Source organism: Papio anubis, chromosome 9 (genome assembly GCF_008728515.1).
Source record: "Papio anubis isolate 15944 chromosome 9, Panubis1.0, whole genome shotgun sequence".
Taxonomy (NCBI): domain Eukaryota; kingdom Metazoa; phylum Chordata; class Mammalia; order Primates; family Cercopithecidae; genus Papio; species Papio anubis.
In genome coordinates, this window is record NC_044984.1 from 54258352 (window position 1) to 54283591 (window position 25240).

A 25240-nucleotide genomic window follows, 5' to 3' on the forward strand; every position below is an offset into this window, starting at 1 on the left:
GTTAAAACACTGTCCATATGTTTATTACTTATTTTGAATGGCAGTAGCATTTTCTTAGAGCAGGGAAGAAATTTGTGTTTTACATGCTAAGACAGCCAATAAGAGAACTATTTTAGTGTCGTTGAATCAAAGTATGGGAGCTCAGAGGGACTCAGAATACTAAGTTCTGCACTGTGTTTTTTACAAATAAAGAAACTAAGATCCAGTATTATTGTCACTTGGCCAAAATGTTACAACACTTTAGTGACATTTACTGTGATATATGTTTTTAAATACCACATGGGATTATATTTTTGCACATCACATAAAGCAAGTTACTGGATATTGAGTCATCTTAATCGCTTGGTCATTTTACATTTCCAACAGTCACTGTTCTTTTCCATATCCAGCTTAGTAGCATATTTTACAGTATAACACTCTTAAAGACATTGAAAAGATTATTTGGTTCTAGTTAATACAAATAATAGTACCATCGATTCTTTATAAAAGACATGCCTCTCTCTATGTGCTTCATTGCAGAAAATTCAAATTTATCAGACCTGCATGAGACCACACCATTGATCTCTTCTCCCTGCTACATTCCCGACTGTTTTTTAAACTGAAAAGACTTACTGGTGTCTGACTTACTCCTGCAAAAGATTTTAAGAGATGCTAAGCAAAATTTCAGTTAGGAGGAATCAGTTCAAGAAATTTTTTATACATCATGGTGACTGCAGTTAATAACAATATATTGTATATTTGAAAATCGCTGAGAGTAGATTTTAAGTGTTCTTACCACAGAAAATAAGTATGTGAGGTTCTATGTATGTTAAATACCTTGATTTAGTCATTTCAGAATGTATACATATAGCAAAACATTTTACATCATAAATATATACAATTTTTAGTTATTAATTTAAGGAATATATTAATAAAATGCTATAAACTAAAAAAAAAAAGCTAAAGTCATACTCTTGGTTTGGTCTTTTCTTTGGCTTAGTGACCTTGTTTTTACTTGTCCTGAGTGTCTTAACTTGAGAATCTTTTACCAGGCTAAAGCTAAGTGGGGGATGGGGGCGGAACATATCTTTCCATCCTGCAAGTCCTACAATACCTATCCCTTTTCCTATTTTTGTCCCTGCTATCCTGCTATTATGGCTTTATAGCTTCCATAGTAACCTTCTAAATGTAGCTAATTACCACCAACTCATGCAACCGGCATCATCTCCAAACCTCTTTTCCCAGAGCCCCAAATACATTGTGTACATTTTCTGCATTTGAAGATATCAGGGAAAAGTTTTACCAAATATTTTGTTACTGTTTAACATATCTTGCCATTTTTCTAACTTCTTCTAACAGATTCCTCACTACTGGCTGCGCATCCTTGGAGCCAACGTGTTTCTTGGGATTTTGTTTTATGCACCCTAGCTCAGATTTTGTTATTCTGTCAAACAACTGCAATCTCTTAGGGCTTACAATAACAGATATTTATTTCTTACCCATGCTATGCTGCTTAGGCACTATGGGTCAGCTGTGGCTCTCGTTGGTTCTGAAGGGCTCAGCTAACCATCAAACATTTTCTTATTTTGAGGGATCCAGGCTAAAGGGACATGTTCTTATTTTGGAAAGCAAGGACTACTATAAAGGCAAAATATGCAAACATGTTTTAAACATACTCTTGGACATGACCCACACTGCATTGACTTACATTCCATTGACAAAAGGAAGTCACATGTCCAAACCTAAAGTCAATGAATAGGAACTATACTTTGCCTACAGAGAAATATGACAAGTATGAGTAGGGGACAAATAAGTATTAACAAAAATAAAATCTACCAATTCAATTCACTTGTAAGTGTATGGTAGAAGAAAGATCTGGTAACTTTATTATGTTCCTATGAATTCTACAGTCCTTCCCTTCAACATGGCTCTTTCATAATCCTGATTATTGGTATTATTTTCTGAATCTAGTGGATAGTTAATATTCTATGAGTTTCAGCTTTCATTTCCTCTTGTTTTGGCAATTACCAACTAATTGAGTGTCTCCTGAAGTCATTGGGGAAGCACATAGCTGGAATGGTGGAGGCAGAAGACCTGGCAAGTGACCACGAGGAAAGCAAGTATTAGAACAAGCAAAATACAGGAGGGTGGCAATATGACCACTTTAAGGAGTTCATGAATGAAAGATAATAAGTTGGTAGGAAGTATATGGCTTTTAATTCATTAAGAGCATAGTTCTAGAGTGAGACAAACACTATGGTAGACTTTCAGACTTTAAACAAGATATTTGACATGTTTGAACTTTATTTTCATTGCCTGCCAAATGAAGACAGTAGCCAAAAGATAGTATTATGAGAAAATGTGTATTAAACTGTTAAGTGTCTTGCTTATTGATACTTACCTGTACCATAATAGGTGGCAGCAATGATATATGTATATAGGCAATTGGTAATCAGCAAATGTTAATTATATCTAAATTTTTGTGTGGTGACTGTGGGTTTCCTCTTTACAATTATGCAGGAGTCTTGTAATTTCATTTAGGTATGACTAAAAACATCAATATAAAACAAAAAAAGGTGAAAGTTAAAAAATAATACTTTTCTTACCTCTCAACTTAGGAAAAAAACAGAATTATATGTAAGATATTTTTGGTCTTCCATTTTGCATTAGTCTCCAAAGATTCTCTGGTGTTTTGGTTATTTTCTCAATTTGAAAGCATTGGATCATTAACTGGCACTACAAAAGAGGAGGTCAAGAAAAATCCCTGGATACTTCTGGGAAGATTACATGGCCAAAGAATATCTTTCTGACTTTTATATTAAAATGTCCATTTAAAAAAAAAATCAAATAAAAAAACCCACAGGATCTCTAAGGTAAGATCTCTAAATAAAATACAGCTTCCAGTTTCATTGTATTGCCTTACAAAAACTGTATTTGAATCAGTTGTGGACTAGTTAAACCTATTTTTCAAAGCAGACATAAAAATAAAAATTAGGGCAAATAAGTAAATGTGTAATATTAATTTAAGTACTTTATATATTATCGTGTTATAGTGGTATTATACCAACTTAATATAATTAAGGAATTATAATTTTTTCTGCAATCCTTACCCTAATTCTATAGCCTATGTTTATGTTTTTTTACATGTATCTTTTATAACATTTTGGAATTATGCTATCATACAGGTTACTATCAGTATTTTTAAACTAAAAATTATATAACAAATACTTCCCTTTTTATTATATAGCTTTCATAATTATTTAATGTATATATAATAGTTTATCAAATGAATGACAGTAACATATGCAACTACTTCTCCGAGTTGGCATTTAGGTTAGTTTTCCCATATTATAAGTATGATTACTCACGGGAACTAGGGGAAGGGGTCATAGAATTATGAGACTATAGCTGACAAAGTGTTGAGTGACAAAGAGATATGTCATAGATGGAACTAAATATGTTCAGGATTCTGAAGAGCAGTGGTTCACAAGGAAGCTTCTGCCCTCAGGTGGGCAGAGGAGTCCATACATCAGGGAAACTTATGTCTTGGTGAAATGGAAGACCCTGTTTCTCAATGCCTGTGGCCAGGTTGGTTCACCTTGCTGTGGTACTTTTCTTAATCCTGCCTCAGTAATACTGTATTATTTAGAAACTTTAGGGATTCTAACATCTTTCTGAATCTCATCATTGATATCAGGAGATCCTGTGGGTTTTTTTATTTGATTTTTTTTTAAATGGACATTTTAATATAAAAGTCAGAAAGAGTCTTTGGCCATGTAATCTTCCCAGAAGTATCCAGGGGTTTTTCTTGACCTCCTCTTTTGTAGTGCCAGTTAATGATCCAATGCTTTCAAATTGAGAAAATAACCAAAACACCAGAGAATCTTTGGAGACTAATGCAAAATGGAGGATCAAAAATCTCTTACATATAATTCTGTTTTTTTCCTAAGTTGAGAGGTAAGAAAAGTATTATAAGTGGCTTCCTAGCTATGCTCTAAGGAATTCTAAGCTTTTTAGGAAGAACCAGGGACCATTTCAGGAGTCAGGGGATGCCGATAAGTGGAGTTCCAGGCTCTCTATGACACTCCCAACCCCATAAAGCAGAGTAGCTGGTTTGCGTAGTAGGATTCTGAGTAAGATTTCGTTCCTAGAAAGGACTCTGTGGCTTTAAAAACTTTAGAAAGAGAAAAACACGAACAAAACAGAATATACACACAATGATTGTTGGCATCCTCTTTCACTGTAGAGCCATATACACAATTTCTCTCTGGGAGAGAATTAAAGACTGCACACATGCTAACATGTAAAACTCGCAGATAAATTTTTCCCTAAAGGACATGAAAATCATATTTAAAAGTTTGGGCTGACTCCCTTTTGAGGAAGGGGCATGATATTCAGCACTGTTCCGGCTTCCCATGGAAGGGAAGAAAAAAATAATTTCTTTCTATACTTTCTAAGTTCTTAGCTGCGACCCCAGTAACTAAATGCAGATTAACAAGAGAAAAACAAAAGGAAGTTTATTAAAGTATATACCTCATTATACTTGTGAGATACCCAGAAAAATGAGTGAATCTCAAGGAGACGGATTTGAATTCAGGCTTAAATACCATTGTCCACTAATTAAAAGAAAGAAAGGTGTGGGAAGGGCCAGTTATGTGGAGATGCCTAGGAAAACCAGATAAACAATGATAAGGTTTGTTACACAGATTAAGTCCATGCCTTCTCTTTTCATAAGTCTCTAGCAATTTAGTTGTTCCTCTCTTACTGGTGCAGAGAGGGAGACACCATTAAAAATAGAAATTTCCTTTATAGATATAAATTTCCCTTACAAAAGGGTGGCTTGACTTTCAGAGCTTCTCCTGTGTCTGATGGTTCTCAAAATAATCAGCTCAAAGTAACCCTTAAGCTAAAGAGTCGTATTCTGGGGTCGCATATTCTGGTTTTCTGTAACAACTAGATAATATCTATAAGCAAGGATCGATTTCTCTTAAATATGACAGAAATTTAGCTACAAGGAGAAAAACATTAGAAAAAAATAAGAAAATTTTATATTTAATATGAACAGAAGTACAACTCACAACCAAGTAAACGCGTAAGGAAATACATTTATATTTGCATACTAAAGTTTTGTATTTCAACATTTTTGTATTTTCAAGTTTTTAATAGAAATATAAGATTTACTCATTATATAACATTTAAACATTTCAAAAATATATAAATCCCACATGGTCACTTTCCAAAGGCATAATTTGTATAGATATGTAAATGTATGTGTATTATCTCACTAAAGGAAGAAGCTGAGGCAAAATTAATATGCATAGAAAGTTTATTTGGACCAAGCTTGTGGATTGCAGCTCTGGAACATAGATTCAGTTGCCTTGAATATACACTCCAATTAGTGGCAGTCTACAAGTGAATTTTTAAAGGAAAAGAAGAGGGGGTTCTTGAGTTGTTTGTAAAAAGATTACATTAAAATAACATCAGCTATTGATTGGCTATATATTGTTTTTGTTTGTTTGTTTTGTATTACAAACTCCAGAACGTGAAGATAATGGATGAAGCAGCTAGTCAAGAACAAAATTACTTTGAACAATTGCCTCCAGGCATGGGTGGGGAACAGGGTCTGGACTGACTGAAGTCTCATACTCGTCTTTCTGGGCCTGATAAATTTCGATACTTCATATAGCTTATATTGCTCTGAGCTAGTTTTCTTTTCTCAACCTAAGTAGTCTTTCTGTGTATACAATTTAAAATAATTATATTCTGTTCTACGTCTTACTTTTTCATTTATTACACTTTTAGCAACATTTCAGCCATATCAATGTGTGTAAATCTGCCTATTCATTTTATAGTTATATGATATTAATACTTTTTTATGAGTGTACAATTTATACATTTTCTAATGACTTTCAGTTTGCCACAGTGATAAATGATGTTGCCCTGGACATCATGTGTCTTTGCATACCTGTGCAATTGTGCCTACAAGAAAAACATCTTAGTAGTGCAGTTGCTTGGTTAATGGCTTTTATAAATGAGTCACCACTACTACTATCCTAGTTTCCTAGTGCAGTCGTAACAAACTACTACAAACTTGGTGGCTTAAAACAATAGAACTGTATTCTTAATATTTCTGGACGTCAAGATGAAGAACCACATTCCTTAAAAAGGTTCTATGGGAGACTCTGTTCCATGCCTCTTCTAGTTTCTCGTGGCAGCTGGCATTCCTTGGCTTGTGGTCACATCACTTTCTGCTGGGCCTCCATCTTCACAGCACATCTCCTCTCTGCATCTTCTTTTCTGTGTGTCTGTCTCTGAACTCCCTCTGTCTCTTTTTGTTATAAGGATACATGTGATTTCATTTAGAGCCCACCTGGGTAATCCAGGATAAGATTCTCTCTCGACAGCCTTAATTTATACACATCTTTTGCCATATAAGGTAACATTACAAGTTCTGGGGATCCAAACATGGACATAGCTGGCATTAAAGCTATTATAACTGTTTTACACATAATTCTACAGTCTGAGTATATCTCGTCAGAAATGCTTGTAAGCAGGTCAGCTGTGGAATTTTTCACTTGTGATGTCACATAGGCACTCAAAAAGTTTTGGATTTTGAAGCATAATTTTTTTGATTTTTGGATTTGGGGATGTTCAACCTGTATTAGGAATCAGGGGAATTGTTTGGTATGGGAGGTCCACTTCCAGTTCTTCATAGATAATTACATACTGGTTTATATTATTTTTTTCTAACTTCCCCATTATAAAACATTTTTAGTTAGTTTGATCCTTATTGCCAATTAGCATTCTCAGAGTCATTTAACCACTGCAATAGTTTAGTCTAAAAACAGGTTTTGTGTTACTGACATTTTGTGAGCTATGCACTATTGATATCTCTCTTCTCTAGATGTCAAAGTAAATTAGTCAATAGGATTTACGAGATGGTCCACTTTGAAGAATAAAATAGCCTCTTGGGATTAGAGTCCAATTTTAATTTAATTACATGTTGGGAAAGAAAAGATTTGGTTCAGTTTAATTTCTGTTGTAAAATTGGGTGAGTTGTCACCTAAAGTTAAACATTGTACATTAATTTGATGTTGCTATATCCTTTTGTATAAAAAAAGGAAATAGCTAAGAAAACAGACAATCATTCTTTGAGAACAAATTAATTCATTTAGGCGAAAACATAATATAAATTACTACTTATAAACACTTTATAAGTAGGATGTAGAGAAAAACTCATGCTTTAACTATAGGGCTTCTAGAGAAATTTATAGTGAAAACAATAGTCTAAGAACTATTGATTATTTTGGGACTAGTTTGGTGAGTCCATTATTTCTAGACTGTATTTTGAAATATAAACTTCTGGATAGCATGGGATATTGATAAGACTTCATAGAATGGAGGCATGCTGGTTTAGGCTTTGAAAGTCGAAGAAAGATTTTTCACAAAATAAATAAAGAAACATTCTAATACTTTATGTGACTGAAAGAGCCTTGAATATAACATTATAGTCTAGCCATGGATCATCACTGATAGTTTAATTACTCCTATGTCTTACATATTTTTCTCCATAGTTTAATCAACTGGTATTGATTCTAAAAGAAAAGGCGAAGTTATTGGGCTTCAGTTCATCCCACCACATAAATTGTTGAAAAACACTTGCAGGTCACTCTTGTAAACGGTGATATTCTATTGGAGCCTATATATTCAAAAACATTGTGGAAAGCACAGGTGTAAATGAGCTGGAAAGATGATGAATTTCAAAAGACTTTGAAGGATAGTTGTAGTTTTTGAATTCCAAAGATAAGAATATGAATTCTGATGAACAATACCATCAGAATGGACATGTACAAGAACTGAAATTTGGAAATTTCCAGAGGAATAAAACCGAAGGAGTATAATTGTATGCAGAAAGAGTTAGCTTTCATGTTGTGTTATAGTAGAATCAGCAACAAAGGCCCTAATAAAAAAATACTAGTTGTGGTAGCAGTTTGGTCACCTACTAGACATTTTACTTAGAAAAGTCACTTTGCAATTCTGATCATTTATGCCCTCGTCTATAAAACGTGATTCAAAATACCAGTTCCCTGGAGTTCATGGGATTAAGAAAGTAAATTATTTGCATTTTTAGAAAAATAAAAAGCTCTAAAACATTTTTTATTTTTTATGCACCCTGTTATAAGTAAAGCCCATCATAAAACATACGGCGTATGAGTTATTACTAAGGAACAAAATTAGCAGATGGCGAAGCCCAACTTCTGGCTATAATAATTAAAGCTACTTTTGTAGGGGGAATAAGCTTATGCCTACTTGGACTTCAAGAAGCAGTCCTCTAAATAATGGTTTTTCCAAATCGAAGGAAAGCTTTCTCATTGGCTTAAGGATTGTTGGTTTTCTACAGGCTTTGTAGTCAGACACACAAACTCTAAAACACTACCTTTTAAAAATACTTTTAAACCACCTTAATGGGGTATGATTTACATACAAAAAAAGCTGTCTATAATGTGTACAACCTGGTTAGTTTGGAGATAAGTGTACACCCATGAAACCATCACTACAATCTATGCCTTAAATATGTCCACCCCCAAAAGGTTGCTCCTGCTTTCTTTATTTATTATTGTTACATTCTGAACAGAAAACAACATAAGATCTACCCTCATACCACATGGTTTAAGTGTTCAGTAGAGTATTGTTAACTATAGGTACTATGCTGTACAGTAGATCTCTAAGATCTATTCATCTTGCATAATTTTATCTTTGTTTCTTTGACTAATTCCTCCCCATTTTCCTCTTTTAGTACCTGGAAACAACTATACTATTCTCTGCTTCTATGCTTCCTCATCTTTAATGTTTCCACTAAAACACTACCTTTCATTTTTAAAACTAAAGATTAGTAAATGCATTGTATAAATATATCTGCATAAATGTATATGAAATATATGATGATAGTTTAATATATGTAAAGAAAAGGATGCAACATAGATCGATATAGATATAACTATCAAGCAGAGTCTTCCTGGATTATTTACTCATTTGTTGAAAGGAACTCTGGATGTGAGCTAGTCTTTCTGGAAGAAAATAGGCCAATTAAGTTAAGGTGCTGTGAAATTTCACAGAAATGTTGGTGAGCATGTAGAATTTGGACTTGTCAAGGTCTCTTTTATCTGGTCCCTAAGCTGGCCTGCATAAATTATATATATTTTTTTATTTTCTTGGAGGGTTGCCACATGAAGCCTGTATAAATTATGAGTATAATTAAGCACATAGACTGGAAGATCAGAACCTAATTTTTAGATATGCCTCAGGTTCTCTTCTGAGGCTTTGCCTGGAAGCCAGGGAAGTTCTCCCTGCCAGAGGAAATAGATATAAAATAATTTCTTCAAAATATAAAGGTTTTCTACCTTTGGATGAGCTGATTACTTGGGGTGGGATGGAGCTGCTATTCTCAAATTACCCAGCTTTAAAAAGCAGCAGATGGGTCCGAAGGCTCCCTGTAGGACCAGAGCTGATGTATGTGCCTCTTCTCACTGCTCTAATCCCAGGCCCAGGAGACCCATTTAGTGTGAACTCTTCATTCCTAGCACAAGTTAGACCTTTAGTTCCATCCTTATGAATTTCTCAGTGTTTATTCATGACTTTTAAGCCTCTTTACTCATCTTCTTCCTAGTCCCCACCCACCCGCCATTTCTCATGGACTTGGCATGCAGATCACACTTTCCTCATACTCTCATACAAACCTCATTTGACCTGGTGGCTGTGTTGCCTTTGTTCAGCAGTTTAGAATAGGTGGCCCTGGATATAAGGCAGACACTGGGTATTTAATGAAGGTATTGACATTTTTCTTAGTTTTGATCTAGGGAAAGAAAGCCTTGGTCCAAACAAAACAAACTCTTAGGTACTAAATTCTATATATTCAGCAGCATATTTAAATTGAAACAAATATATCTGATGGATTAGAGATTTAGCATATTTTTCTGTCACCCCGATTTGATTAGGAAGTTTGAATTCTAAATCACAAGATCTCTAAAATAATTTGTTTCTTTCCTGAAACCCAGTCTGTCTTATTATAAGCCATGTATATTACTGACAGTATTTCTAATAATTATATTTCAATTTTTTATTTTCATTGTCAATGGATATTTAATTTACTTAATTGAATTTTAGAGAAAATTATTTAAATGAGTATAGGGAATTATTTAAGTGACAGATAGTGAATGCCAATAAGAATTTTCTTTCTTATAATCATAGGCTTGTAGTTTACTGTTGTTTTCTTTTTAACAAAACCTGATTTTTTTAATCTTATACTTTTTTTTTTTTTCTCATGCCATGTTTGGTCATTTTAGTCATATCTTAGTTCTATTATTGTATTGACAAAGATCTATTCAATTTCACTAATTATTAAAAGATGTTCAAATTTTATTGAGGTGATTTAAAGGCAGTGGCTCTAATTTGGCTTACTGAATTCAAATATGCATGTAATGATTTGTTTTTCTATTTCTTTAGATAATCCAAAATCTACTCTACCTCTCTTCATTTGTAATACCTTCAAATATCACACTTCAAGGTTTAGTGACTAGGCCTAAAGATTTCACATATAATCCAAAGAAATCTGTTCAAGTGGACATCTATCAACAGGTAAAACTATGCTTTTAACTCTGTTTTTCTTGTCTATGCTTACAAGTTGTGCTTGTTAAAAGAAATAAGACACAACTGATATAAATTGTATTAAAATATTATAGAATTGAGCATAGGAAAAAAAGGCATGAAGCCAATGAGTGTGTATGACTTGGATCTTGACAACTGGTCAACTCAAGAGTCACTAATAAGGCAGACGTAACAATGTTGGAATTATAATTTTTGAAACTGATTGGTTCTGGGTCTGTTTTCTAATGGATCAGTTAAGAGATCATAAGATGTCATTTTATATGAAGAAAAACAAAAGAAGTAGTAGATAAGAAAATGAAGAAGTATATGAGTGGTGCCTTGCACCCTGGAGCCCACAGTTATCATTCAAATCAAGGAAATGTGCTGAAAACAGAGAGTAAAATATCATATAAATGAGAAATAAATTGATGAACTGTGGGAAAAATGTAATGCAAAAACAGAAAAGATTGAGGAGAAAAAATGCTTAATATGTGTTTTATTTAAAGGCAAGTATACTTTTGAAAGGAACGATTTGTGTAGCATCTAAGAAAATAGCTTCACTTTTATAACAAAGCAGAAACAATTTGAGTAGTTGACAATTCAGAGAATGAACATGCAGTACATTAGAAAAACATGAATTTAATAGGGAATATAAATCAGAATTCCTCGGTGATATTCCTTCAGACCGGAATCTAGAGAAATGTGAAACAGCTGATTATCTATGGAAGGCTGATGTGCAGGTCACCTATTGTCATTCAGAATTGTTAAAGAAAGAACATTTGTGCATTAAAATATGTCTGGGGATATGATTGATACTTAGAGGAGGTGAATATGTAGTTGTGTGCATGTGCACACGCATGTGGATGCACATGTGTATGTGTGTTTGAGATAGAAAAATGGGAGGAGTCAAAGGAAGGGCTGGTAGTGTATGCTATTACTATCCATTTTTACTCCTTTCAGTTTTTCCGATGCTTCCATTTTTTTAGTCCTTTTCTGAATTTGGATGATGGCCTCATCATTTACTTGTATATACCATAGTCAAGATACATTTAGCAAATATTCCTTTCCTTTCCTTTTCATTTAGGATATCATCTAAAGCCAACCTCTTCTCAGGCACTTATACCATAATTGCTACCAGCATTTGCCTTGAGATTGCTGCCCCTGTCTAGAAAGGACTGTTAAAAAAAAAAAAGTCTGCCTCAAACAAACATATAGGGGCCTAACATTTTATTCTGATTTATTTCTCTTTAACTTCATTACAAAACAAAACCTGAAACTTCATACTTACAGAGATAAAATGACAGCGGATGGCATAATGGGTGAAATTTTTTTTTCAAGTTCAAATATTTATAGCTATTTATTGATCAATTTGTCTTTTATTTACCCTATTATATGCTAATAACTATGCTGAGAACTTGGAATACAATAACTGCCTTGTTATCTTAGAATCTGATGGGAAAGATGGATAGTGAATAAATCAGTGGAAATGTTATTTGAAGGCAAAAATATTGTAGCTGTTTCCAAATTATTCATTGGGAGAATGAGGAATTTGGAGAAATCTATGTTTTCCTATGATTCAAATTGAAATCAGAACTATAAGAAAAGTACTTATTACAATAGCTTATAATATTGAGATAAGGTAAGAATCTAAACAGTCCTGAATTTTTTATGAAATAATTTAGAGAATATTAACCAGTGAAATATTGTTAAAACTGATTATGCAGCTATTTGTGATTTTTAAAGAAATCTAAATAAATGAGAAATTCAAATCTTAGAACTCTACTTCTATACAGCACATTTTAATTAAATTTATATACATAAATATATACACACATTGAATATACATATATACAGGTAAATATTTACGCATTTGTTGTTTCTTCAATTCTAAGAAGCACGTATTTCACATTTTAACATCTTTGAAGTCAGGATGTCTTACACTGGATGGCATTTTATGATCATTGTTGCTAATGTTGCCTATGCCTATGCACATTTTAGTGATTGTTTCTGATCATGGTTGGACAGTTTCAGTCTTTTGATATTTCAGTCAATAAACCATTTGTGGACCATTAGAGGAAGGAATATAAGTTCTGTTGTTCACTGAGTATCTTCTGTTGATATTTTCTGGTAAGACGAAGAACATCAGTGTCAAAATTTAAAGTGGTGTAAGCAGCTTGAAAGAAATTCCTGGAGACAGTAATGGAATACTCTGTAGAAATGCCAAACCGTGGATGCTCTTTATAGGCCAGAGGAGGATATTGTGTAAAAAAACACAGCTATTGCAAACTGTGATTCAAAAAGCGATTCAGAAGAATCATAATCCGATTGTGAAAATATTTAGCAATAATTAATGAGTTGGAAGTTGTTTTCTTTTAGTACATATTTATACATATAATTTTGATATAAAAAATTGCTGTCATTTTCAATTGGATAAAATGTATTATGTAAACATATATAACTGAAGCTATAGCAGAGTATATATAGCAGAATATATTCACCAGTATGTCTATAATAGTTTACTCTAGTGTTAGGATTGTGGGTGATTTATATTTTTTTATGTATTTTTTATTTTTTAAATTTTTAAATTACTAATTAGTATTTATATCATTGGCAAATGATAAATAGTTACTTATTTTAATCTTTAAGTGAAAATGTATTCTAAATTTGTAGGATAATTACTGAAGTAGAAATATGATGCATAAGTGTCCAAATTTTAGAAGGACAAGTTGGAAGCTTTCTTCCATTGGTGTAAGCATAACTAGTAAAATACAAGAACTGGTGTTTAAAGAACAGAATGGCTCTAACTACATGAAAAGATACTCAAAAGTATTAGTGATCACAGAATGCAAATTAAAAGCACAATGAATTTTTTCATGTCTACTGCATTAGAAAAAATTTAAAAATTATGCATTGGTCAGGATATGTGGCAAGGAGAACTCTTATGCACTGCTTGTTTCAATGTAAATTTCTACAATAAATCTTCTATAATTCCTATCCAGTATCTCTGCAGAATTGTTTACACAAATGCCCCAAGAGAGAAAAGTACAGGAATGTTCATAGGAGCATAATGACATCTAACTGGAGACAGTTCAAATCTTTATATATACTTAGGTATGGGTTACATATAGATATAGATACATACACATGTATATTCAAAAATGACATATGGTCAATCCTTATTATGAGTGATTCCATATTTGTAAATTTGCATATCCACAGAAATTTGTGATTCACAGCACTTCTGCAATTATTTGCTGACATGCACAGAACAGCAAAAAAAGTTGTTATGCAACACTTACATTCCCAGCTGAGGTCAAACAAGGCAAGACCCTGCCTTCTGGTTTAAGTTCTCATACTGTAAACCAGTATTCTTTTTATAGTCTAATACCATGTTTTTCACATTTTGTGCTTTTTGTTGGTGATCTTGCTGTTTAAAATATTCCCTGAGAGTAATGCTGAAGTGCTGTCTAGCATTCCTCTGCACGAGAAACTATGAAGTGTCTTTTAGAAAAAATATTTGTGTTAGATAAGCTTCATCCAGACGTGAGTTACGGCACTATTCCCTGTAAGTTTAGTGTCAATGAATCAGCAATATGTATTAAGTAAGGTATCTTTAAACAGAAACACACGTAAAACAAGGTTTTGTATTGATTGGTTGATAAAAATGTGATCAGAGTCTCACAGAAACCTAACCTTGTTTTTCTACTATGTGCAGCGGTTCAGCATTTGGTAATTCAGTGTTCATGGTGACTTTATAGAGCACAGCTTCCATGAATAATGAGAATCAACTGTACTCTGTGACATGAGATTTATAAGTCTATGTACATCATGTCTAAATCTAAAATTATAATATTAAATTAAAAAACTGTTTCCAAGATTATATATGTCATATGCATATTATTACATGCATATAATGTATAAAATGTAATATATACTTGAAATATTAATAATTTATTAAATTATTGTTATTAATTGTTAAGAATTAAATGTTGACTCTGATCTATATATGTTTTAGGTAATATAAATTTTATGTATAATATATATTTAGTTTATGTATTATATATAAATTTAGGAACATATAACATATACATACACACACATACATATATGGTAAAAGTATAAACAACATTAACTTAAAAGCCATCATACAATTTGGGATAGTTGTTGCCGTTTGGTAGAGAAAGAGCGATGTGTTCAGAGAGAGACACACAGAGGTGATTTAATTAAAAATGGCTATTGCTATTTTCTGAAGATCCTAAAATTATTTAATATTTTTAGAGAAATTCTGGAGGATTTCACATTCAACCTAAACTATGATTTATTGAACACTGAACTATGTGCAGATCACAAATCTGAGGCAAGCACACACTATTTCATTTAATTCTCACACTACTGTTGTGAGGTAGGTACTCTTCATGCAATTTTTTTTGACACTCAAGATGAGATTGTCATGCAAATTTCACTTTAAGATTTGGCTTTTAAAAGTTATAGCTTCTACATTAAATGTAATAAAAGACATGGAATTTTGAAAGCCACATATATATTTTTTCTCTCTAAAAATGTAATTTTAAGATCTTCACTCATTGTCATTTTATATATAATTTTAATAAAAATTAGGATAATGATAGGTAAATTTGTCTAGTACATATTAGTGATGCCATTTACATGTAGTCTTCTGTCAATGCTCTTAATTACCTTATAAACTAAATATAGGTATTATCCTGTTTTTCCAGATGACACCACAGACTCAGTTTTATTACTTTACTAAGCGTTACAGAGTAAATGATGGAGCCGGTATTTGTAGCATTTGAAGCTCTTATGCTTAATTTTCATGCCACAAGAGGAAACCATGTAAAGGAAAATAAGCTTAAATGTACAATTTCAAAATAAACTAGAATTTTAGAAAATAGAATTGTATATATGTGTGTGTGCATGTGTATATACATTCTCTTTTCTATTTTATTCTTTGTATAGGAGCAAACCAAGTAGAATGGTTTTAAAGGGTCTATAAGTTCAAATTATTTTAATATAAGAGTGTTCCATTTCTTAAGGTGGAGCGTATTTAAATGCTGAGAAAATTCTAATTCATAGAATTTATACTAGTGTTGACACCTATTTATTGTGTGAGTCTACACACACCTCTTTACTTTCCTATGGGCATAGTTTCCTGTCTGTAAAATGGAAATCCCATATTTATAACGTGATTTGAATATTAATGAATTATAATATTTGTATTGATATTATTATTTTAAAATATGGGTTTAAGATTACTTAGAAATGTTATTTATGATCTTTGAAGTGAGTAAAAAATAAATCATCCAGTTGTATTTCTGAATGTTTACTATAGCAGATGTGATAAAAACTACAATAGTTTAAACTCATGAATTAGTAATAAAAGATGGTTTAGTTTTCTTTATGCAAGCAGGAAAACTGCAGAGTGAGGATTTTAAGCCCCGTAACTGTTTTTACATGCTGATTATACAACAAAGAGTAGTTTACCACATAAATGTCCTTTGGTATTTCCTCAGTATTCTTCTATGGTTTCTTTTTTAAATTTTCAAGCAATAAAATAGGTACTTTAAAATATAGTAATAAAATTTAGTAATATATAGATTCAGATACTTTAGACAACTTTCAGAGATCATTTGCTATTTTCAACTGGTTTCACTAACACTTACAATATTTATTTCCTTTTCTTTTTTCCTTTATTATACATCTTCAAAGATACTATTTCCAATTCACATGTGATGTAAAGTCATCATGTTAGGTTAACTGAAGACCAAGGAGAAATAAACTTATCTCCCAATTAATAGATGAATTGATAGATAGAAGACAGGTAATTTTTATGTTTCTAAGAAAGCAAAAATGATTGCAAAAGCAAGCTGTACACATGCTGAAGACTACAAACCATCTCAAAATAATTATTGAGAGGTGTGGTATTTTGGGTTGATTTTAGCAATTTTAGCATTTGCACGACATTAACTTATAGAAGTGGCTTTGCCCCGATTACCGTGATTGACTAAGCTCTACATTATGTGCATTATTTCTTTGTGGTTAAAGCCTTTCATTTGACCTTGTCACTATAGTTTCCATGACATTTTTTGGTAGGCTTCTAACATACAAATGTATACCTATAAAATAAAATATTTCAAGTTATTTTATTCATTTTTGGAAAATTAGATGCCTGTGACCATTTTTATCAATAAGAATACTATAGATATGCAGAGAAGCTGTAATAAAAATGCAAACAATTTTTTTGCTTGCTTTTTGTCCCCCTAAATTACATTACTCGGTAGTCTTATTTCTAATTCTATTTATATTATCTGTAAAGTCAGCAGTGATTAGTAAAATTGAGTCCCTTCCATTACTATTTTACTTGGGTAAGGCTTCTTAATATTTCTGAAATTTGTCACATTTTAAAAATACAAAAAAATACCGGAAAAGGCTTTTATTGAAACTAAATTGAACACTTACTGAAAATAAAAAGCATGTATTTAGCATAATAAGTACACAATATTTATTGAGTGAGATCCCCTTATCCATTTTTGTATACTTATAGATTACATTATAGATTACTTTGAGTATCATGCATTAATTCAATAAGATAAGTAATTTGAACTCTTGAGACTATTCCATCAAATTAATGCCACTGTATCTAAAGCCATATTTTATATCTGTATATTTAGTCAGGAATAACTTTAAATTTTACTTTATTGTATTTTCTTGGGAAAATCAGAAGGATTTACCTTTTTCATACCATTTAACAATTTTAAAAATTTTTTTCACCTGTAGTGTCTAATAGAATGGTAGGCACATTTATCAATTATACCTCTACTTCCTATAAAAGAGTAATTTGAGACTGCTTTTTAAAAAATAACCATATATCAAAACATCACATTGTACCCCATAAATATATAATAGATACAAGTAAATATATAAAAAACTAAATTTTTTGATGTATGAGTATATAAATAAGACATGTAAAATATATTTATAAAAAACATTTTTAAAAATGAGATATTTTCTGTACAAATCATTGTGGCAATTAAAGCTTATTTAGCTATTTTATTTTAATTAAAAAACATTTTAGGGATAGGGCCTCTCTCTGTCACACAGGATGGAGTGCAGTGGCTCCATCAGAGCTCACTGCAGCCTTGAACTACTGGGTGAGTATAGTTAGTAATACTGTATAGTATACTGGTAATTTGCCAACAGAGTAGATTTCAGGTGTTCTGAGCACAAAAAAGAAAAGCAGTAACTCTATGAGGCGAGGGGTATGTTAATTAGGTTGACTGTAGTAATCATTTTTGCTATGAATGTGTATAACAAAACATTTTACAGCTTAAATATATAATTTTTATTTTTTAAAAATAGTGGGGGCCGGAGGTGGTGGCTCATGCCTGTAATCCCAGCACTTTGGGAGGCTGAGGTGGGTGGATCATCTGAGGTCAGGAGTTTGAGACCAACTTGGCCAATGTGACGAAACCCCATCTCTACTAAAAATACAAAAATTAGCCAGGCATGGTGGCACCTGCCTGTAATTCCAGCTACTAGGGGGCTGGGGCACGAGGATCGCTTGAACCTGGGAGGTAGAGGTTGCAGTGAGCCAGTATCATGACACTGCACTCCAACCTGGGCCACAGAGTGAGACTCCATCCCGCCCCCCCCCCCTCAAAAAAAAAGTGAATTAGAGTTGTCTCGACAATCATCAAAAAGCTAGACAACAGAAAGCACTAAAATAAATAAATAAATAAAACCAACAGATCATGTCAAAAGGCTGTGCAACCATCACTTCATTCCTTGGCTTAGCCTTAAGCAGGAAGGAAAAATGAGACCAAAATTATCAATTATTGAGGTTAAAACAACTGATGATTGAAGTAGAATATGTATGAGATCTATCTTAGAGCTACGTCTGATGTATAATGTAAAATTGTACTTCAGTTCAGATCTAAATTCTTCACTTTGAGTAATTTTTGTTTCAATAATCACATTAAATTATTTAAATATTTAGCCCACAATAATCAAAGGTATATAACTTGCATTGATTTTTTTTGTACATTTTCTGGTAATTTTCTGAATAGAAGAGTGTGAAAAATATTCATGAAAAATCATATTGTAGTTTTAACTATAAAGTACTATTTTAGTGACTATCAAGAGTGGTAAACAAAAGGGGAAATAAAATTTAAACTGTTATTTCATTTTTTTAAATATAGATTACTTGAATTTTCATTAGAGGAGCAGAAATGCCACCAATGCCAAGTACCCCACCTCCGCATCCACCTCCAGATGGAGGATGGGGCTGGGTTGTGGTTGGAGCAGCTTTTATCTCCATTGGATTTTCATATGCATTCCCTAAAGCCGTCACCGTATTCTTCAAAGAAATTCAGCAAATATTCCACACTACCTACAGTGAAATAGCATGGATATCATCCATTATGCTGGCTGTTATGTACGCAGGAGGTAAGCTTCTTGCAGTAAATAGAATCCTGAATTAAGAAAATAATTCCTCCGTGTCACAATGTTTTACATATAGTGTCTTGGTATATTAAAACCTGTTTTTATGTTATGGTCACTTAAAACCAATCCAAAGTATAATTAGAACTGAACTTTCAATGATTTTAGTGATTCAGCATCTTAAGCTATTTGCTTTGAATCGAGTCTTAATAGGGGATTTGTTTGAATAAGAATTGGTAAGCACAAAGCAAGATTTACTAAATTATGGAATTTCCAAGTGAAGCTACTTCATTTAGTTTGAAATAAAGTCCACATCATATTGCTGATGTCATTTTTCACTATTGCAACCTCTGGTAGAAATGCTTTCTTCTGAATGAGAAGAAAATTTAAGTTGCTGACAGTTTATAAGCCCAGAAAGTACATCACTTTAAGCTGCAAAAATGAAGTGTTAACATGTACATTCTAGACCCATTCAAATTTGTGTGACTGAAATGATTATTTATCTCTGTAAGACTCATTAAATATGACATCTTTTTAACTTAAATGGTTGCCTGAAAATTATCTTATTACCTTCTATGTTCAAATGAGGGTATGAGTCATGAAGGATAATGAATAGATCAAAGTACCATCCCACTTCTAAATGTTAAAAATTTGGAATTATTGGTGCCTTATTATGTCACCTATTTTCTTTAAATCAATCTCAGTAGCAGACCAGACTCTCTTGTAGAATTTTTTGAAAGTCATTACTTAAAATATGTCTTTTAGAGTTTTTATTTTTCAAGTGGATATTTGACTTTAAGGGATAGATATAGACTCAGACTATAGTCATTTAAAGAAATTATATCAATTATCTTCTGTGATTTCTTATTTTTCAAGTAAGGATAATATGGCTCTTAGTCATGGAGATAGGACATTAGTATAATATCCAGTATTTAGTAATATTTACTTTCACCCAAGGCCTAAGTACTCAATATGTGTGATATGACTTAATCCTCTTAATGATCCGTGAAATAAGTATTATCTTCTCTTTATTCCATAGCTGTGGAAATAGATAAGATAGCTCTCCCAAGTCAAACAGCTTGTTAGTGGCAAATAGACACTGCAACTCCAAGCATTTGACACCTATGGTCTCTGACTTTTACATCTAGAAAGTGACATCTTTCGGCCGGGCGCGGTGGCTCAAGCCTGTAATCCCAGCACTTTGGGAGGCCGAGACGGGCGGATCACGAGGTCAGGAGATCGAGACCATCCTGGCTAACACAGTGAAACCCCGTCTCTACTAAAAAATACAAAAAACTAGCCGGGCGAGGTGGCGGGCGCCTGTAGTCCCAGCTACTCGGGAGGCTGAGGCAGGAGAATGGCGTAAATCCGGGAGGCGGAGCTTGCAGTGAGCCGAGATCCGGCCACTGCCACTCCAGCCTGGGCGACAGAGCGAGACTCCGCCTCAAAAAAAAAAAAAAAAAAAAAAAATGACATCTTTCTCTTTACATCTAGAGAGTGACAAAGCCAGATTTAGCCCAGGCCTTCTGTAAACCTGATTCATTTCTTTCCCTCTCAGCTCAGTGGCTTATGTACCACCTCCACCAACATCATTTGTTCAGTGACATAATAATTATTCTTTAGGACATTATCTTTTTCTTGTACTATGAAGGTAAACAGTTGATCCTGAAATAATTCTGTGTGTGTGTGTGTGTGTGTGTGTGTGTGTGTGTGTGTTTATGTGTGTTGGTGCTGGAATGTGTTTTCTACTTTTTATGTATAGTGATTTTATATTAATACAGCATATGTTTCCCTTATCCATTTGGTTAGGTTAAACATGCATTTTTCTTCCAGTATCAAAAGGTATCCTTTAAATACTATTTGGGCATGTCAATGCAAAATTCTACTTCTAACACACATTCTGTGAATCTCCTTTGGGCAGTTGCTTTATAGATTGTAAGAATGTTATTTCTTATGACCATAGAAACAGTAGGTATTGTAGAATAGATATTCCTGTATAGAGCAGCACATAATCATCTTGACTTAAACTCCAAAACGTGCTAATATTAAGATATGTAGGAGTGTTTTTTTTTTATTTTTTTGCCTCTTAAATACAGTTGAAACAGTCTCTTCTACTGAATGAATGTAAGTCCATTGAATTTGAACTTCAGGTCTTATATAGTCATAATTCTTTATTGAGCAGATAGTTGACTAACTCATCAGTAGGACACAATTTTATACACCGTTTTAGTTAACCAAATCTTAATTTACATTGTCTATTAGTTTTCAGACCTCAGAGTCTCAATGGCTTAAAACAATATGGTTTATTTCTTGCTGAAGCAATGTTTCAACAGGTGGCTATTCCATCACCCAAGGCTTTGTATGTTGTTCCCTAAATCTGCTCCATCTGCTGGACAAATAGTAAAGGCAGACAGCACAGAAGATCATGTGGACTATTTTAGGGGGTAGGCCTGGAAGGAATATACATTATTTCTGTACATATTCCATTGATTAGAACACTTATACTGCCCTACCCAGAGTCAGGGACCATGGATGCTGGGAAATGCAGCCTTCCTAAAGGAAGAAACAGAACTACAAAACATCCAGCCAGTCCTAGATAGAGCTTGGTTTCTCAACATTCTCCATTGAACAAAATATACATGTGTTTATAGACTTGCCTATGACAGCCCTCCACCCTCTGGCTGGATCTAAAAGGAACATTAGAATGTACAGTGGCATAATTAACTTTCTCCAACTACTAAATCTCAATATGAAATTATGAAAAGTAAATATCCTATATTTACTACAAATAAATGTTTTCATTTTATTCATACTTACTTTTCTATTTTACTATGTATGGTATAAATTTTTAAAAGCACAAAAGAATTCTTTTGAAATTCAGGAAGAAAATGGTAGTTTGTTAAAATAGTTATAAATTTGGAAAAAGCTGCCTTAAAATTTTTAGGGTGATAGGGATTTTATATATGCTTGTTTTGTGAAAGCAATGCTGGATACATACAAATTCTTAGTATTTAGTAATTGATGATGGCACTATCTAGGTTAGATCCAAGTAAATACCTGGAATATTGCGTAACGTCCTCCATTATCAGGGCTAAAACATGTAAATGTTTCATCTCTGGCCATAGAGAAAAGTCAGGAATTGAAGAAATTCTGCTCACCTTTGGTCCTTCTTTTAAAACTGTAAACACAATTCTATGCCCATTGTCTAGTGGATGAAAATGCTTTTACCTGCCATGTCCACTGTTGAATATAGATCTTATACATTTACATAATTTGTTGGAAATAACATCTACATCTTATCCTGATAATTAGTTTCTAATCTTTTAACCAAAAATAATTGGCATACTTAAAATTATAATCTAATGTGGAAACAATTTTCTTAATGTGGATGCGATAATTTTTTTGTTCAGAAACGTAACTATTTAGAACAAAAAGTCTGATATAGTCAGTGAATCTAAGACACAGGTATTAGTCCTGTTACTCACATTACAGTCTTTCTTCAAGTGTGGTCTACAAAATGCTTTGCTTCTGAGTCATGAGTCTTGTTAAAAATGAAGTCCTGGGCCTTATCCCAAATCCCCTTTTATCAGGATTTCTGTTGATAGAGTTCAGAAACTTGCATTTTAACAAGCATCTCTGAAAACAACTTCACTTTATACACAACACAGGGGTTCACTGTTGTAGAAGAAAATCAATATTTGATTTTAAAATACTTAAATTTTCATATAATATATGAAATATATTTACAGGAGTCTTTTAGGTTGATGATTATAAAATAAATTTAAAGAGCATAAGGTGAAAAGACATAGTTTAATATGAAGTATAATGAGTCTCTCTAGCAAGTAGCTGAAATATTCTGTTCAATGCAATGCTAATTGCGTTAGCCTAGAGAACACCTAAGATCTGACACATTCATTAGGGCTTAGCACTCAACCTATTAATCACTACTGTGGGGTCACTGAGTAAGACAGAGCGTGTTCAGAGGCCTGGCCTGTGATGTCAGGACTGGAGTCTCTTGTAGTAATTAGTTGGCATCTGGGCTTTGGTAGCAAGGTATTATCTTCCCTTCTGATGTCTGAATTAAAAATGAAACTAATGAAAGGTTTGCAGGAAGGATGGAAAAGAATGCAAATTATGTTTATACCTTACTTCATCCTTAGAATAATGGCATTAAATTACAGCAACCCATCTGGATGTCCATATGTTCTCCTGGAGGTCTAGCAAATTTTAGCTAATAGGTCAAACAGTATGGTCACCCCATTAATAAAGCACTAAGTAGAGGTAGAAAACAGAATTTAAACTTTCTACACTGTTTAGAAGGACATAGGGTTTTATTTTGTGAATAGCGATTACATAGGATTGTCTTTAGTACAATATTTGTTTTTGTATTCTATTGAATGATAATCTATACATGGTTACCTATACAGTTACTGACTACAGATTTTGGACTGCCAGTTTCTATGAGTACTTTATGTGACTTTTCTGATAAAAATCCGTTCTGACTTGGAAGAATCAGCCATTCTGGAGAGAAGAATTGGCTTTGTCTCCATGGTAACTTATTTTTCTGTTTTATGTGAATACTGAAGGCCAATTGTGTGAGAGTAAGGGTAATAGTTTTGTGATGTACTACTTTACACAGGGATTGAACATTAGAACACTGAGCTTATTTTACTGGAGGCCAAGAAGCAAAAGGCTTTAACATAGCAGGTTGGTGGTCATAACATCAAATATGTATTTTTCTATTCTCTTAAAATTTTAAATAAGCTCAATATATTATTCTGCATTGTGCCCTAATATTTTGCAGAATGAGGGAGGCTATTAAAATAATTCATACTGTGCAATGTCTTAGCAACAATAAAAAAAGAAAGTCATTCCATTCCTGTGTTTGAGATAGCTAGGGCTTTCATCTTAGATTTATAAAAAGCACAAAGTACGAGGTACACTTTGACAGCCCTGTGCAAGTAGGCTGTGGACTTTTTATATCTATGCCATGTTAGGCTCTTTTTTTCATCCGTAGGTATAAATATCACTAAACCTTTCTAGGAAATATGGCACAGTGTGGCAGAAACTATTATGCTCACCATGTATCCATGCACTCCTCTATATTTCCCAGCTTTCCTCCCCTTAGGCTGAGGCCAAGTGGCTATTTCTGACCAATTAAATATAAGTGGAAGGACGTATGTCCCTCTGGACACCTCCTGGCAAGGTGATTTGATCTGGCATGCATCTTCCCTTTCTCTACAGTTATATAGACTATACTGATCATTACAAACATGAGGGCTTGATTTATTGTGTAACCACAATATAAGTTATATACATTATTACGTGGGATGAGAATGCACTATGAGATATCCTTAGTCAATTTAGCTTATATTATATCATGAAATGTACAAGTGCTACTTGGTCATATCTCCGTTAGAGAAGACATATCCTTTGGTATCTCAAATGAAAAAGTTGTGAGTGGATATTATCATTGCCAGTTTCCATGGGATAAAAGTGAGAGGCAAGGACTTCAAAACACAAAGTAGGAATGGAGTCATGGCCCTGGAGCTTTCTGTGATGAAATCTGTGTGTCTTTTCCAAAACAGGGATGAAAGGGGACAGAGGTCAACGACAGATTGGAAGTGTGCTTAGAGCCTTTGAAATTATTCCAGGACATACTTTCCCTACAGAGAGCGGATAATCTAGTACAAATAATATCAGAGAGTTACTAAATGTTATTTTCAACAGAAATTTTAAGAACCTTTGTTGAAATCTTTTCTGACTGATACACGTGCCTTAGACAGTGAACCCTTCACTTACTGATATATAAAAAGAACCTGTTTATTAATTTATGACCTGATGAGAATAAGACTACCTTTCCTGATTTTTGGCTTCAAAAAATTCAAAAATATGTTATTATATCATTACTTACTTTATGCAGACGTGTTTTTGTTGCAAATGACAGAAACCTGATACAGATACCATAAAGCCTAAAGAGAAATGTTCATGTATGCAAATCATGTATACAGAGGAGAAGCACAGACACCAATGTCGTCCAGCTCAACTAGCACCAGTAATTCTATTTGTCCAGCGTGTTGCACTCTCTCTTTTCTCTTCTGCTTCTTCCAGAGGGCAGCTTTGTTTATTTATATTGATATTCTTCCCCTGGCACCAGGAAGAT

At 33.1% G+C, this 25240-nt stretch overlaps 1 protein-coding gene across 6 annotated transcripts in view; it reads left to right on the plus strand.

The window, feature by feature from the left end:
• Positions 1 to 25240, plus strand: part of SLC16A7 (solute carrier family 16 member 7) — a 166825-nt gene that overhangs the window by 85455 nt on the left and 56130 nt on the right. For 5 of the 6 annotated variants that reach the window (XM_009181108.3, XM_017945981.3, XM_009181112.4 and 2 more), the window contains 2 exons: positions 10483 to 10614; positions 18837 to 19083. In XM_009181108.3, the coding sequence (XP_009179372.1) occupies positions 18867 to 19083 (217 nt within the window). In that variant the 5' untranslated portion in view covers positions 10483 to 10614; positions 18837 to 18866. Of the gene's footprint in view, positions 1 to 3284; positions 3568 to 10482; positions 10615 to 18836; positions 19084 to 25240 lie in introns of those variants that run through there. The other variant, XM_009181107.4, reaches the window with a different exon arrangement.